The sequence below is a fragment of the Etheostoma cragini genome, chromosome 15, assembly GCF_013103735.1.
Source record: "Etheostoma cragini isolate CJK2018 chromosome 15, CSU_Ecrag_1.0, whole genome shotgun sequence".
Lineage (NCBI taxonomy): Eukaryota > Metazoa > Chordata > Actinopteri > Perciformes > Percidae > Etheostoma > Etheostoma cragini.
The window spans coordinates 6,542,888-6,558,573 of record NC_048421.1 but is presented as its reverse complement, the minus strand read 5'-3'; the positions used below and the strand labels follow the sequence as shown (position 1 = coordinate 6,558,573).

General features: G+C 38.3%; 1 protein-coding gene and 4 gene segments (V, D, J or C); all 5 read right to left on the bottom strand.

The window, feature by feature from the left end:
• The window catches only part of LOC117957890, a 793-nt gene extending 574 nt beyond the window's left edge, over window positions 1–219 (bottom strand). Inside the window, 1 exon segment of the V gene segment in view lies at window positions 121–219. Within this exon segment, the coding sequence occupies window positions 121–169 (49 nt within the window).
• The window catches only part of LOC117958146, a 141,947-nt gene that overhangs the window by 57,396 nt on the left and 68,865 nt on the right, over window positions 1–15,686 (bottom strand). The gene's annotated exons all lie outside the window — the stretch shown is intronic.
• Window positions 2,979–3,477, bottom strand: LOC117957896. The segment is given in 2 exon segments: window positions 2,979–3,289; window positions 3,369–3,477. Coding segments are annotated over 2 exon segments (360 nt in total).
• The window catches only part of LOC117957889, a 7,042-nt gene continuing 2,118 nt past the window's right edge, over window positions 10,763–15,686 (bottom strand). The window contains 1 exon segment of the V gene segment in view: window positions 10,763–11,062. Coding sequence covers window positions 10,787–11,062 — 276 coding nt within the window.
• LOC117957887 lies at window positions 13,822–14,304 on the bottom strand. The segment is given in 2 exon segments: window positions 13,822–14,153; window positions 14,233–14,304. Coding segments are annotated over 2 exon segments (366 nt in total).

The window sequence follows — 15,686 nt, the reverse complement described above, 5'->3', positions numbered from 1 at the left end:
CAGACAACACAGCCCTCAGGTTCATAGGGACACACAAACCTCTCCACCACGATAAGGTGATGGTTCCCCGGAGAGGGGTTGAACATTTACTAAAGAAGTAAATCAGAATTATTTTCTCACCATGAATAGTAACTACAATTAATAAACTCCAGATAATGGTATGTTCCATTCTGGGAGAAGTCGTTCAGAGCACTGATCTGACTGTTTCACAAATATATTAACCCGTCCCAGTTTTCTGGAACAAGATGTGTTTATAAGAGGGGAAAAGTTTGCATAGACCTCCCTCTACAGGTTTAAATGGGAACATGTCACTCAGATACATTTCTATAAGTAGAGTATCTCTACAACAGCAGAGGAAACTGTAAACTGTAAATATGAAACTGATTTCTGGACTGATAGAAAATAATGGGAATTAAACTATGATGTTTTATTTTCATCTAGACCAAATACCAGAAGGGACATTTACATCCTATTTGTAAAGCTGCTGTTAAGATTATTTTTTAATTGGGGTTTTCTGCTTTTAATGGACAGAAACACTAGGTGAGACAGGGGAGTAAGAGCGGGAAGACATGCAGGGAATCGTCACAGGTCGGACTGAAACATTGGTTTGTTTGGTTGAGTCGTGCTGGTTGCTGGGTATTTGTGCAGGTCTGTTGGTGGTTTGTATCACTGTGGGCCGACGTACACAGTAATACACAGCTGTGTCCTCAGGCTGCATATTCTGTCCTTTTAGAGACACTGTTAGAGCAGAAGTGTCTCTGCTGTAGCTGAACTTGTTCTTCAGAGCATTATTTTGGTAAAATTCTCCTCCACCCCACTGATGGGAAATCCAGTCCATTGGTTTTCCTTCCCTCTGTCTGATCCAACCTGTTGCATAGTTGTCATCAGTCAAAGAATAACCAGAGACCTGACAGCTGAGGGTCAGAGACTGTCCAGGCTGCACAACCATTGAGTCTGTCTGGATGAGATCAATACTGTTCACACCTGTGGAAACACAAATCAACATTTACTCCATCATTCAACTTATCATTGATTGTTTCTAATGTGTGTATTAGTGTGAATCCACTGAAAGCTCCTCACAGGATCCAGCAGCCAGCAGCAGTATCAGAGCTACAGAGAACATGGTTGCTATTGAGGGTGATCTGATGGGAGCTTCTCTTCTTCTGCTGCAACTGACAGCATGATATCAAGTCTTTATAGCAGACTGTGAGGAAGTTCACTTTGCATAGAGTAGGACACTAACAGGCTATGACATAACTAACTGTCCTGTAACAAGTAGTCAAGACTATTGTAACCATATAATTTATTACAGGAAATGAAATGTAACAAAGACACATATTAGAATTACATTGATCTTCTCATCTTACTCTCAAGCAATCACACAATTTCTATTAACTATTCTGTTAACTTGATAGTTGGCTAACTCTGTGATTGTCTCAATGTACTGTAGGTGTTGCTTATCAAATAATTGATTAGTTCAATGCAGTAAATAATAAAAAAATGTCTTTTTGATCACTCAAATGTGTAATTACTGAATGACAAAGTTTTACAGTCAGTATTACAGTGTGTGATTATTCTTTCATACAATTTCTTAAAATAAATGTTCTCATTCTCGACAAACCTTATAACACAAAGGAAAACACATTTAGGTAACTATAGTAAGACTCAGTCAGTTCTTCATCATGACATTGCTTGGTAAAAAATAAAACACAAAGTGTAAAACTACAAACTCCTCTGCTGCTATCATTGTATGCCCCTTTTTTTAATTTTACATCATATTTAAGGTCTCCTAATGCCTCCTGTCGGTCTGTGTGTAAAAATACATTCTTTATGTTTTTTTACAGCTTCCCTAGTAACATTGACAAGTGTGTGTATCTGGCAAAGTAATACACAGCAGTGTCTTCAGGCTGAACATTCTGTTAAGAGTCACTGTCTTGCTGGAAGTCTCTAAGTCAATACTGAACTTGTTCTTTAGTGAATCTTTGTAGTATGAACCTGCAGTAAGTATATTTAATTCCAATCCACTCCAGTCCTTTCCCTGCAGGCTGTCTGATCCAAGCTGTGTAGTAGCTGCTGAGAGAATAAGAGACCTGACAGGTGATGGTCAGACGTTGACCTGGCTGCACAGTCACAGAGGCTGGCTGTGTCAACTGTTCACACTTCACACCTGTTAAAAAATAAAAGATTGTGTAACAAATGATAGTTATACTGTCATATCCAGATACGGATGACTTTAAACAGTCCAGATTATTTCCACATACTTTCCAGACTTTCTTCTAAAATTACAAATTGTTTAATTTGTAATAGTAGTAGTTACCTCTATACATGATGCAATTGAATTCACTTACTGTATGCAAACAATAACAGTAAATGCTGTCATCTCTTTTTATGTGTTTTCTGTCAGAACTAATTTCAATGAAACTAAAGTATTTGATGAAAAGAGTTCTTATTAACCTATACATTTTTGAACAGAGCAACATGAATCATGTCAGAGTTTGAGTATCAGTCAGTTACAGTAAGCTCAAAGAGAACAGCAGATCTGAGTTTTTCATTTTAGTAACAGGGGAGAGAGAAACTAGACACTGACTGTCCTCTAGTGATTTTATAAAGGAAACACTAACATTCATTTTAAACTCCCTTATCATGTCTTGCTTCAACTACACTTCCTTTACTGACGGATATGTGTCTTTTGTATCTTTGTAGAAATGTAAAGTATTTGTAGTAGTTTAATTTCAACAACCAGATTGTTGGGCTGTCTTTGGACCTTGTATCATTGAGTTATCTTTTTAGTGTTTTTAATGCTGGAAGGATTATTACTTTGTTAAAAAAAGGAAATCACAGCATATTAAACAAATTAAAATCCTCAAAACAACAAAAGCTAAACCTATACATTTAATGAAAAATACTTCATATTGTGCACTACCAGTCTGAAAGAATGAATACTGTAGGATTTTGTACAGCTGAACAACCAACTCCAGTCACTGTGGCTCTCGAGCACAATAATAAACAGCAGAATCTTCAGTCTTCAGACTGTTCATCTGCAGATACAGCTGTTTTCTACTGTTGTCTCTGGAGATGGTAAACCGGCCTTGAACTGACTGAGAGTAGCGAGTGCTGCCACCACTGCTGATGTAAGAGATCCATTCCAGTCCTTTTCCAGCAGCCTGTCTGATCCAGTGCATGGTGTAGCCATCAAAGTCCAACCCAGAGGCTGAACAGATCAATCTGTGGGATTCTCCAGGTCTTTTAACCGCTGGTTCAGATTGTGTCAGAGTCTGACCATCAACACCTGTCAAAAGGATAAAAACATTGTATGAAAGAAATAAAAATAAAAGATATGTAAGATTAAGATCAGTGAGGGTCTTCACCTGCCCAGCAGAGAGTTAAAAGCAGCAGTCCTGTCCTATAGTCCATCATGTTAAACTGTGTGTCCACTGTTCTCTGTCCTCCTCTCTGCAGTCAGATAAGTAGAGGTGGAAGATATCGGAGTTTTGCATTGACTCCTCCTCTCAGGGAGGAACTGGATCTGACTTTGATCTCAGTTACAGTTTGGTGAAACTAGAAAATGAATGTTTACTGTACATGAGACATTCTCTCAGTATACTTTTTGAAATAGGGTGACAAACCCCTGAAGTGATTACAAATTTGTCTGACTCATGTCTGTTACATTATGACTTCACTTATGTTTAAACACTGGTTTGATTCATTTTTTTATTTACCCTTTGTTACTGCAAGTGCAGTGAAGCAAGATAAACTTTTTATTTTTTTGTTTTTTTAAAGCTTGATAAATTAAAGTAACAATTTAGTTTGGTGCAGACTGGAATTAGTTTTTCTTTTAAAGGTTTCAGTTTTAAAATTGTGGCAGTTTCACAGACATGGAGAGGAACTTGGAGCCTCAAGAGCAAATTAACTATTTCAATCAGAAGAGACTTTGTTGTAGATATTCAAAGATTTATTGTACATGTGCATATTATGAAATGTACAGTCTTTGGAGATTAGACTCCATTGTTATGAAATTATGTTTTTTTGAGGGGTAGAAAGCCAAAACATATTCCACCGGTGGAGTCTAGACACTGATGGTGGCCAAGCGGAGGAAGACTAGGGAGCCTTGCTTGATGAAGACCAAAATGACAACTGGGGAGCAAAGAGAGATAGGTTTAAAACAGGAATGACATGCTGTGATTGGTTAATGAACTTCATAGCCGCTTCTGATAAGTTCAAATAAAAGTGAACGCCTCTAACAGCTGTTTGGTTTAGACAGAGAAAAGTGATTAAGCTTAGAAGTCTTTCTGATGGAATTTACCCCAGGCTCTATTTAGAAACAAAAAGCTGTTGGATACTATATTCAAAAAACACATTGCTGTGCACAGAAAAAATGTCTGCTAGTTTACCTGTTAAATTATGTGAATGAAATTGCTGTTTTATATAACAATAAAGGTAAATAACAAAACACTAGACAACTTGGACAGCTGTGTGACTGGTACAGCTGAAAAACAGTTTGGACATTTAATCTATCTGCAGACTTTGCAGTACTATGTATTGTAATTTTAACCCAAATCCGAACTCCAGCTAAAATAAGTAAAATCCTTGTAAATCTCAGGTCAGACAATTACCAAAACCATTTACTAACACAAATACAGTTTATTGTTTAGCTGTTTTCTTCTCTGAGGAGTTGTTTTAATGAAGCTCTGTTATGGACTAAGCAAGATATGCCTAAATACTAATATGACTTCTGAATTCAAATCCATGTTATGCTTAGAAATTGTTTTCTAATTAAACAATATAGTGGTTCTCCCCAAGTGTTTGATTCAACTGTATTGTGTTATTTTCTTGGACTACAAAGTATATTTATCATGGGAGATAATTGTTGTAAGAATGAGTTCTGTAGGATTTTGTACAGCTCAAACAACTCCAGTCTCTGTCGCCCAGTTAAGATCAATGAGAACAGCAGATCTGAGTGTCTTCTTTTAGTAACAAAGGAAAGAGAAACTAGTAAACACTGACTGTCCTCTAATGATTTTATAAAAGAAACTGGAACATTACTATTCATTTTTTAAGTTCCAAGGTGTCTTTACTTGTAGAATGTAAAGTATTTGTGGTGGTTAACTTTCAGCAATTCTTGTATGTACATACATAAATGTGCCTTTGTGCACAACAAATAATCACACTAAGGATATACAGCACAGTAAGAATGAATCCTGTAGAATTGTGTACAGGTGTAAATAACAGTTAGTATAACCTCCATCTAATGTAGGATTTTTGTACAGCTGGATAACCAACTCCAGTCAATGTGTGTATCGAGCACAATAATAAATGGCAGAATCTTCAGTCTTCGGACTGTTCATCTGCAGATACAGCTGCTGTCTGCTGTTGTCTCTGGAGAGGGTAAACTGGCCTTTAACCGACTGAGAGTAGAGCTTGCTGCTACCACTAACACTTTCAATTCTGGAAATCCACTCCAGTCCTTTTCCAGGAGCCTGTCTGTGTTGTGGTCTGCTGTCCTCCCCCAACCTTTGGCCTACTTCTCCTCTGTGTTGCTGTGTCTCTCTGGCTGGCTGTGAGGGCGTTCCTGCCTAGGGGGGCGTGGTTACCATCACCTGTTCATCATCCGCTCAGCTGTCACCCATCATCTCATTAACTCCTGCCTTTCTTAAGCCCGGGCTAAACACCTCGTCGGCGCCAGATTGTTACTTACTCTTTCGTGAACCCTCCAGCTGCCTTCCACCATCCCTCCGACCGGTCATCTGCTCTCTTGGATCTACCCATATTATCATTAAAACCACTTTTCATTATCCCGCCGTTGTATCTCTGTGTTATGGGTCTCACCTTACACAACAGTCTGATCCAGTAGAGCTATATTTAAAAAAAGAGCTTATATATATATATAGTACATATAATTATTATCATATATTAAGTCTTGCGAACTACGGTCCTGTACACGGGACCGTTTGAGGAAGAGGTGACTTCCCTCATAAATGCAAGCATTACACCGTCATAAACATGTGACAAAAAAAAAACATGCAATACATCATTTGAAAGCTTAAAGTCTCATGATTCCATCAAGCCCAAACACAAAGCAATAAGGTGACTTACAGCGGTTATAATCATGTTCTGTAGTAAAGAAAGACAGAAAGATTCGAGTCTAATCGAGTGTGTTTTCCTACCTCCCCATCACAGCGGTGAAAGATCGCCAAAAACTTTTTTTTCCTACATCGCCAACACTCCAAGGTATAATTAGAATATCCAAGCCTTGTAATCCATAATTATCTGGTCCCCTCACAATCTTCTAGTTTCAGGCCAAGTTTTGACGTAGAGAAATCTAGATTTTGATCGCTTGTATCTTTTTCCCTGGGCGCGCTACATAGTCACGCCGTACATCATTAGACTCTCTGCCTTCTGCAGATTCCACTGAACTTTGTTCTCAGCCAATAGCTTCAGTCTATCTCAAGATATCCCTGAGCCAAACCAATCAAATCCCACATACCCCATTGGGCCCATGTGGGAAAAATTGACAGTATATCCCACCAGTTAGAAGAAGAGGTCATAAAACTGGCATCCCTGTGTAGCCAAAAAGAAGACGAGTTGATTGATATCAAACATGGCCAGAAAAAACTAACCCTGTGATGTCTCCAGCTGTGTCAAAGCAAAAATAAGGCCTTCTTATGGCATTTCACCATTTCATCAAATTATGATTACTTATTCCTATAAATCTATGCATGCAGTTATTACAGGTATGTGTGTGAGTGATGTGGATGTGTTTTTGTATTTCAGAAGTATTATATTTTGCACTTGTTGGGCTTTTTTGGAAATAGGAAATAAGATAAACGCAAAGACATACCTGTAGAAATAAATTCATGTAAAATCCATTTTCTAAGTCATTGTTTTCTGGATTTTTTCTGTTCTAAGTTAAGACATGTGGCTAGGGTACTATTTTTGTATGTAGCCCATTTGATATGCTTACAGTAGTGTTTTTTATTAATTTTACAAATGATTTACTTGGACGGAAATAGAAATTCTCTGTTCTAACCTGTTTAGCTCTGTGTCAGTAAGGCCTAGTGTCACACTTCCACTAGAAACAACAAATTGAGAGTGTTAACTTCCCAATGACCTCAGGATCATCCCAGAGGGCCAAAGTATGTGGAAACTGCATCACTTTTTTTGGGGTAAAAATTTAGGCGAGAAAAGCATGGATTTTCAAGTGTATCTGAACAGGTTTTAATTATTATACATATTATTATTATATATATTAAATTAATGTTTTAATTTATGGTTATCTTTTTACAAATGCAGCCTCTGATTCTTGATAAACTTCCCAACAGGCTGACAAATACAGTGTTTATTGATGAAATATCTTTCATTATTTTAGGATTGATTTTAAGATTTTATTGTTTGTTTTTAAGGCCCTCCATGGACTAGCTCCAGTCTACATAACTGAGCTGTTGAAGCCACATGCTCCTTCAAGATCTTGAAGGTCTGCAAACCAGTCTCTTCTTGTTGCCCCTAAAACACGGCTAAAGAGTAGAGGGGATCGGGCTTTCTCGGCCGCAGCCCCGAGACTTCGAGCTTGAGAATGAGCTGCCTCTACATGTCAAACTGGCCCCCGGCCTTTCGGTTTTAAAATCGCGACTTAAAACACATTTTTATTCCCTGGCTTTTAATACAGCATGAGAACTGTATGTTGTATTTGTCTGGTGTTGTATTCTGTCTGTTTATTGTTCCATGTCTATGTACAGCACTTTGTTCAACCTGGTTGTTTTTAATTGTGCTCTGGAAATAAAGTTTGATTGATTGATTGATTGATTATAAATTGTCAATCATTCAGTGGAACATGTTTTCACAGGCCTGACATGCGCTTCTCGCACAGAGATCTGTGTTGTTCAGTTTTTGTACAGCTTAGTAGTGTTGTGTGTCACTGTGGCTCTTTTGCACAATAATAAACTGCAGAATCTTCTTGTTTCAGACTCTTAACCTCTAAGTGCACAAGGTTTTTGGAAGTGTCTTTGGTGATAGAAAACTGGCCTTGGATACTTTGGGCAAATATTGTGCCAGTTCCACTATCAATGCGTCCGATCCATTCCAGTCCTTTCCCTGGTTTCTGACGAATCCAGTGCAGCCGAGCTAGAGACAGTCCGTCCACCTTACAGGACAGAGTGACAGGTTGTCCAGCTCTGCTCACCACTGGCTCTGAGGAGGTGAGGGACTGGCTCTGAGCAGCTGAAAATGACAGAGTTTAGAATACAGGGACCCAGAAGACATCCAAAGCTCCTTTTCTCCTCATTCGCTCAACACCGACTTCACTCACCTGAAATGAGAGCCAAGAGGAGGACACTTTGTACAACTGTCATGGTGGGATCTTGACTCAGTCTGCAACTGCAGAGGCTGTAAAGGGGATTATTTATTGTGTTGACAGAATGGGCGGGGATTATGTATCAGCATGTAAATTTATATTGTAGCAGTGGGAGATACAGTTTTCTGTCAGAAAAGGAGGAGTGCTGGACTCTAAGAGAGAGAGAGAGAAAGAGAAAGGATTTGAAACAGAGTGAGATATAACGTTAAAGAAGTTGTTCATGGGCACCCAGATAGCTCAGTGGTTAGAGCAGGTGCCATTGTATAGAGGTTTACTCCTCTACGCAGCCGGCCCAGGTTCTAATCCGGCCTGCGGCCCTTTGCTGCATGTCACTCCCCCCCTCTCCCCTTTCATATCTTCAGCTGTCCTGTCATTAAAGGCCTAAAATGCCCAAAAAATAATCTTTAAAAAAAAAAAGATGTTGTTCATTTGTTTCTCTTATTTTCATAGTGTTCGGACAATCTTTCAACTCTGTGCATTTCTAAGAGGGCAGGATTGTGTGGTGTGTAGTTCAATATAGACAGTGCAAGCTGTAATGTCGGCCTAACACATCCAGGACAAATTTAAAAGGTTACTGTTTACCTAAGTGAGGTGGATTACTGCTAAAAGGAATACATAGTTTTTTCCTTCAAGAGTCAAAGAAGTCAAAGTTTGCCTTATTTCAGGATTACTAGGGTATTCATTCATCTTTCAACCCAAAGTCTTACAAACACAAGAATAAACAGCAGCTCCTTCCGTCTTCTAGCTGAGGGAGACTGATCCAGTCTGATCTCACTCCAAACTAATGTAAGGAAAGAAATTGTGATAATCAGCTAACAAACTTCTAAATCACATCTGTTTATGTTGAACTTGATTTGAAATGATGAAATGGAGAACTATACAACAAAATGTTATGTAAATACATGACAAAGCAGTCACAGCTGATTCAGCACCTAAATATTTTATTTTTGTTGGGGCGAAGCATGCTCTCAAAGGGTCTGAGTATAACATTGTAGTTTTGTTTTGGAGTTCAATTAAATCCATAGCAAACAGAGAAACTTGAGACTGACGCCGTTTAGGGTTTTTCTGAAATAAAATGTAACATTATTTGTCACTCCGACTTTAGATGCCACATAGATGTTGAAATGTGTATGTAGTATTTATTTTATTAATAGCTTTACAAGGATTGTTTTGCTGTCTTTTTGTAAAGAAGTGATAATTGATTGGACCCCCTCTAAAATTATATGCTACATCTCAAGGGGCTATCTTTTAAATAAATTAAATAAATTGAAACAATATTTTGGTTTCTGGTTAGTTAATAATGATTTCTTAAAAAAAAAAAAGCTAAAAAAAAAAAAGTAATCTATAAGAACCAGATCTGCAGGATTTCTTTCACCTGCTCAACCAAATTGGCTCTCAAGCACAATGATAAACATCAGAATCTTTAATCTTCGGACTGTTCACCTGCAGATACAGCTGCTCTCCGTTCTGCTCTGATGCTGTCACTATCATTTTCAATAGTTGCTACGCATTCCAGTCATTTTCCAGGAGCCTGTCTGATCCAGGCCATCCAAGAGCTACAAAAGTTAAAGCCAGTACAGGTCAATGTGTTGGATTCTCCAGGTCTTTTAACCACTAGTTCAGATTCTATTAGAGTCTGGCCAGCAACATCAGAAAATGTGAAATACTTCAGTTACAGAAATTAAAACTGTGTCAAATAAATGTCAGTGAAAATCTTCACTAGCAGATGGTTAAAAGCAGCAGTCCTGTCCTATAGTCCATCGTGTTAAACTGTGTGTCCACTGTTCTCTGTCCTCCTCTCTGCTGTCAGATAAGTAGAGGTGGAAGATATCTGAGTTTTGCATCAACTCCTCCTCACAGGGAGGAAACATCTGGACTGGATATATTTAATGAAACTGGGAGGTTAATGTGCAAGAGTCTTAGTTTGTGTAACATGTTTATTAGCAATAACACTATAGCCACATGTATTCTTATAATACACAAATTACATTTTGTTTTTGACCAGGTTTATTCAGATTTGTTAAATGATGTTTAATCTTGGTATCAAGGCTCTGTTTCTCATTGGTTTCTGTGAGCAAAATAGGAAGCACATGAGAACATTTACAATAATATATATAATAGGTTTCATACTGATCACCAACATCTATTATAAGTTAAGAAAACATACTATTTTACCATGTATTGCTAGTATTCATGAACAAGACTTTGGCAATTTAGATAATGGTTTGACAATTGAAACAACTATGTATATTACTGTAAAGGATGTAACATCATTGTAAAAATAAATATGTTAACGTGAGTTAAAAATATATAAAAATTGTATGTGGACATATCAAAGTGCTTTTCAGGCGGCGCGAAAACTCAGATGTTATTACAGTGAGATCCCAATACTGGTTGTTGTCTGCAGAGGTTTATGTGCAGCTGCTCCACTGTCTCCAGTCACTGTGTCTGTCGAGCACAGAAGTAAACGGCAGAATCTGCTGCTGTCAGGCTCTGGACCTCCAGGTACTGAGTTCTGCTGGGAACATCTTCAGTCATGATGAAACGGCTTTGAAAGGAGCTGCCATAGCTAGCAGAGTTTGAACCTGTATCCATCCTCCCAATCCACTCCAGAGCTTCCCCTGGTCTCTGTCGTATCCAGTGAATATAGTAGCTTGTCATGTCAAAACCAGATATGACACATGACATCTTCACTGTCTCCCCAGGTCTTTTCACCTCAGAGGGAAACTGATCCAGTTTGATCTCACTCCAAACTCCTGTAAAGAAAGAAATTGTGATAAACAATTTTTATCATCCAAACTTGTAAATCACAGGTTGAACCTTTACTGAAGAAGTAAATCAGAATTGTTTTCTCACCATGAATAGTAACTACAATTAATAAACTCCAGATAATGTTATGTTCCATTCTGGTAGAAGTCGTTAAGAGCTCTGATCTGACTGTTTCAGAAATATATTAGGTCGTCCCAGTTTTCTGGCACAAGATGTGTGTTTATGAGACAGGAAGAGTTTGCATAGACCTCCCTCTGCAGGTTTAAAAGGGGAACATGTCATTCAGAGACATTTCCATAAGTAGAGTATCTCTACAACAGCAGAGGAAACTGTGAAATATGAATCAGATTTCTGGACTGACAGAAAATAATGAAAATCTAGACTAAATACCAGAAGGGACATACTATTTGTAAAGCTGCTGTTAAGATTATTTTTTAATTGGGTTTTTCTGCCTTTAATGGACAGAGCAACTAGGTGGGAAAGGGGAGTTAGAGGGGGAAGACATGCAGGGAATTGTCACAGGTCGGACTCGAACATTTGACCTCTATGTCATTTGTGGGCCTGCTCCATATTGAGCCAACCCAGCCACTAGCTGACAAATAGCTATAACTCATAACAAATAACTCCAGGACCCTTAATGTTTATTAACGCTGCAAAGAGTGCTGTCTATTTTAATGTTCACATTTAAAAAGTGTGTGTGGTTGAGTCGTACTGGTTGCTGGGTATTTGTGCAGGTCTGTTGGTGGTTTGTATCACTGTGGGCTGACGTACACAGTAATACACAGCTGTGTCCTCAGGCTGCACATTCTGTCCTTTTAGAGACACTGTTAGAGCAGAAGTGTCTCTGCTGTAGCTGAACTTGTTCTTCAGAGCGTTATTTTGGTAAAGGCTTCCTCCACCCCACTGATGGGAAATCCAGTCCATTGGTTTTCCTTCCCTCTGTCTGATCCAACCTGTTGCATAGCTGTAATTAGTCAGAGAATAACCAGAGACCTGACAGCTGAGGGTCAGAGACTGTCCAGGCTGCACAACCATTGAGTCTGTCTGGATGAGATCAATACTGTTCACACCTGTAGAAACACAAATCAACATTATCTCCACCATTCATCTGATTATTCAGTGTTTCTAATGTGTGTATTAGTGTGAATCCACTGAAAGCTCCTCACAGGATCCAGCAGCCAGCAGCAGTATCAGAGCTACAGAGAACATGGTTGCTATTGAAGGTGATCTGATGGGAGCTTCTCTTCTTCTGCTGCAACTAACAGCATGATATCAAGTCTTTATAGCAGACTGTGAGGAAGTTCCCTTTGCATAGAGAAAGACACTGACAGGCTATGATATGACTAACTGTCTTGTAACAAGTAATTAAGACTATTTATTAATTTACAAATTTATTACAGGAAATGAAATGTAACACAGACACATATTGGAATTACATTGATCTTCTCATCTGACTCTCAAGCAATCACACATTAACTATTGTGTTAACTTGATAGTTGGCTAACTTTGTGATTGTCTTTTTGTAGGTGTTGCTCATCAAATAATTAATTTGTTCAATGCAGTAATTAATGGTTATGTGTCCACATATGGAATGTTAGAATAATCTGGTGCTATGAGAAAGTAGTAAGAGCATGTAAAAGCCCAATAAAAGGTACTTGGGAAACTTTGTGTTTTTTGATCACTCAAATGTGTAACTACTGAATGACGAAAAGTGCTACCCAGTTTTACAGCCAGCATTACAGTGTGTGATTATTATTTCATACAATTTCTTAAAATAAGTGTTCTCATTCTCGACAAACCTTATAACACAAAGGAAAACACGTTTAGACGACAGTAGTAAAACTGAGACTCAGTCAGTTCTTCATCATGACATTGCTTGGTAAAAAATAAAACACAGTGTAAAACTACAAACTCCTCTGCTGCTGTCACTGGGTTCCCCTTTTTTAATCTTTTCATATTTATGGTCTCCTACTGCCTCCTGTTGGTCTGTTTAAAAATACATTCTTAATGTTTTTTTGCACAGTTTCCCTAGAAACTTTAACCAGAGTGTGTATCTGCCACAGTTATACACAGCAGTGTCTTCAGGCTGAACATTCTGTCCATTTAGATAAATTTTTTTGTGAATCTTTGTAGTTTGAAGCTCCAGTATATTTCATTCCAATCCACTCCAGTCCTTTCCCTTCAGGCTGTCTGATCCAAGCTGTGTTGTAGCTACTAACTTCATCCCTGGTTGCTAGATGACACTCTGAGACACCACAATATTGCAATAAGGGCAACCGGAACGATTGGTTCATTTACATTTTTTAGCATACTTATATGTAAACAGTTGCACATTTTGTTTTTCCGATCTTGTATATACTTAAATATTTGTTCTTACATTCTTATATTTTATTCTTATATTTTGTTATTATAATTATTATTATTTCATGTATATTGTATGTATGTATATTTTGTGTGCTGCTGTAACACTGTAATTTCCCATTTTTTTGGGATCAATAAATATCTATCTATCTATCTATCTATCTATCTATCTAACAGAATATGAGACCTGAAAGGTGATGGTCAGACGTTGACCTGGCTGCACAGTCAAAAAGGCTGGCTGTGTCAACTGTTAACACTTCACACCTGTACATTGTATGAAAAATATTTCATGCTTTTGCGCTACCATTGTGAAAGAATGAATACTGTAGGATTTTGTACAGCTGCTCAACCAACTCCAGTCACTGTGGCTCTCGAGCACAATAATAAACAGCAGAATCTTCAGTCTTCAGACTGTTCATCTGCAGATAAACCTGCTCTCTGCTGTTGTCTCTGGAGACGGTAAACCGGCCTTGAACTGACTGAGAGTAGTATTTGCTGTCACCAGAAGGATAACTGATAGCAGCAACCCACTCCAGTCCTTTTCCAGGAGCCTGTCTGATCCAGGCCATAGCGTAGCTGCTGAATGTGAATCCAGATGTTGTACAGGTCAATCTGTGGGATTCTCCAGGTCTTTTAACTGCTGGTTCAGATTCTGTCAGAGTCTGACCATCAACACCTGTCAAAAGGACAAAAAACATTGTATGAAAACAAAAACAAATAAATTAAGTAAGATCAAGATCGGTGAAAGTTTTCACCTGCCCAGCAGAGAGTTAAAAGCAGCAGTCCTGTCCTATAGTCCATCATGTTGAACTGTGTGTCCACTGTTCTCTGTCCTCCTCTCTGCTGTCAGATAAGTAGAGGTGGAAGATATCTGAGTTTTGCATCAACTCCTCCTCACAGGGAGGAACTGGATCTAACTTTGATCTCAGTTACAGTTTGGTAAAACTGGAAAATGAATGTTTACTGTACATGGGACATTCTTTCAGTATTCTTTGTGCAATAGGCTGACAAACAAATGATATGCAGTATGTGTTGAGCACTGTCTGCTTCATGTGAAAACACTTTTACACCACCCCTAAAGTGATTACAAATTTGTCTGACTCATGGCTGTCACTTTATGGCTTCACTTCTGTTTAAACACTGGTTTGATTCATTTTTACCCTTTGTTACTGCAAGTGCAGTGAAGCAAGATAAACTTGTAATTTTTATTTTCAAAGCGGGATTAACTAAATGAACAATTTAGTTTGATGCAGACTGGCATTAGTTTATCTTTGAAAGGTTACAGTATTGAAATTGTGGAATTTTCACAAAAAAAGGAGAGAAACTTGAGCCTTGAGAAGAAAATTCGAAAATTTGAATCAGGCGAGACTTCGTTGCAGATATTCAAAGATTCATTGTACATATGCATGATAGGAAATGTACAGTCTTTGGAGATTAGACTCCATTGTTATTAAATTATGTTTTCTAAAGGGGTAGAACGCCAAAAGATATTCCCCCGGTGGAGTCTGGACACTGATGGTGGTGTGAGGAGCCCGAAGACCAAACCGAGGGGACGACGGCAGTGGCCTGTCGGAGGACGACCCAGGAGCCGTGTATGATGAAGACCGGAGGGGCAAGGGGAGGAGGAGGGCTGTGCTCTTAGCCTGAAATGATAACTGGGGAGCAAAGAGAGATAGGTTTAAAACAGGAATGTCATGCTGTGATTGGCTCGTGAAATTCGTAGCCACTTCTGATAGGTTAAAATAAAAGTGAACGCCTCTAACAGCTGTTTGGTTTAGAGAGAGAAAAGTGATTACTTAGGGAAGCTGAGAAGTCTTCCTGAAGGAATTTACGCCGTGCTCTATTTAGGAACAAAAAAGCTGTGGGATACTATATTCAAAAACCAAATTGCTGTGCACAGAAAAATGTCTGCTAGTTTACCTGTTAAATTATGTGAATGAAATTGCTGTTTTATATAACAATAAAGATAAATGACAAAACACTAGACAACTTGGACAGCTGAGTGAATGGTACAGCTGAAAAACAGTTTGGACATTTAATCTATCTGCAGACTGTGCAGTACTATGTATTGTAATTTTAACCCAAATCCGAACTCCAGCTAAAAGAAGCAAAACCCTGTAAATCTCAGGTTAGACAATTACCAAAACCATTTACTAACACAAATACAGTTTATTGTTTAGCTGTTTTCTTCTCTGAGGAGTTGTTTTAA